Here is a 1,085-nt window from a genome sequence, read left to right as displayed (position 1 = left end):
AGGATGACCACATATCACTTTACTGTTTGTATCTTATATTACGATGACCACATATCACTTTACTGTTTGTATCTTATATTAGGATGACCACATATCACTATGCATTACTCTCTCATGTATGTGTTTCTAATTGTTGATTTATCTGCTTCCAGCTCCCCATCCTCAAGGCTAAATTTCTAACTTATTGTGGTCTATTTGTTTGTGGATCATGCTGTATTTTGTTTGGGTAAGTGACTTTGTTACTTTTTGCTGTTCAGGTAACTCAAAAAGGGAATATATCGAAACATTTATTATAGTTTTTTACTAACATCTAATCGTTTTAACACTCTGTGATTGAGCTCATATCTCGTTTTAACACTCTGTGATTGAGTTCATATCTCAGCAGAAATACATGTTTAAATTTCGATTTCAAATAATATTTGCTAACCAGACCATCTAAGCGATCAGGAACTGTCCTGTTGTGTACCACGAGTGAAGTCAGACACAGGTTGGGAACTGTCCTGTTGTGTACCACGAGTGAAGTCGGACACAGATTGGGAACTATCCTGTTGTGTACTACGAGTGAAGTCGGACACAGATTGGGAACTGTCCTGGTGTGTACCACGAGTGAAATCAGACACAGATTGGGAAATATCCTGTTGTGTACCACGAGTGAAGTCGGACACAGATTGGGAACTTTCCTGTTGTGTACCACGAGTGAAGTCAGACACAGGTTGGGAACTGTCCTGTTGTGTACCACGAGTGAAATCAGACACAGATTGGGAACTGTCCTGTTGTGTACCACGAGTGAAGTCGGACACAGATTGGGAACTGTCCTGTTGTGTACCACGAGTGAAGTCAGACACAGGTTGGGAACTGTCCTGTTGTGTACCACGAGTGAAATCAGACACAGATTGGGAACTGTCCTGTTGTGTACCACGAGTGAAGTCACATACAAATTGGGAACTGTCCTGTTGTGTACCACGAGTGAAGTCGGACACAGATTGGGAACTGTCCTGTTGTGTACCACGAGTGAAGTCAGACACAGGTTGGGAACTGTCCTGTTGTGTACCACGAGTGAAATCAGACACAGAGTTGGGAACTGT

The 1,085-nt window shown here is 42.2% G+C and overlaps 1 protein-coding gene across 1 annotated transcript in view; it reads left to right on the top strand.

Annotated features, from left to right (window-relative positions):
* The window catches only part of LOC106470571 (MFS-type transporter SLC18B1-like), a gene marked incomplete at its 3' end in the record, with an annotated part of 51,037 nt that overhangs the window by 27,328 nt on the left and 22,624 nt on the right, over positions 1-1,085 (top strand). The window contains exon 4 of the mRNA XM_022399176.1: positions 153-226. Coding sequence (XP_022254884.1) covers positions 153-226 — 74 coding nt within the window. The remainder of the gene's footprint in view (positions 1-152; positions 227-1,085) is intronic.

This window comes from Limulus polyphemus, unplaced genomic scaffold (genome assembly GCF_000517525.1).
Source record: "Limulus polyphemus unplaced genomic scaffold, Limulus_polyphemus-2.1.2 Scaffold4090, whole genome shotgun sequence".
Taxonomy (NCBI): domain Eukaryota; kingdom Metazoa; phylum Arthropoda; class Merostomata; order Xiphosura; family Limulidae; genus Limulus; species Limulus polyphemus.
Note: the sequence above shows the minus strand (reverse complement) of the source record. Positions and strands in the feature narration are given on the sequence as shown.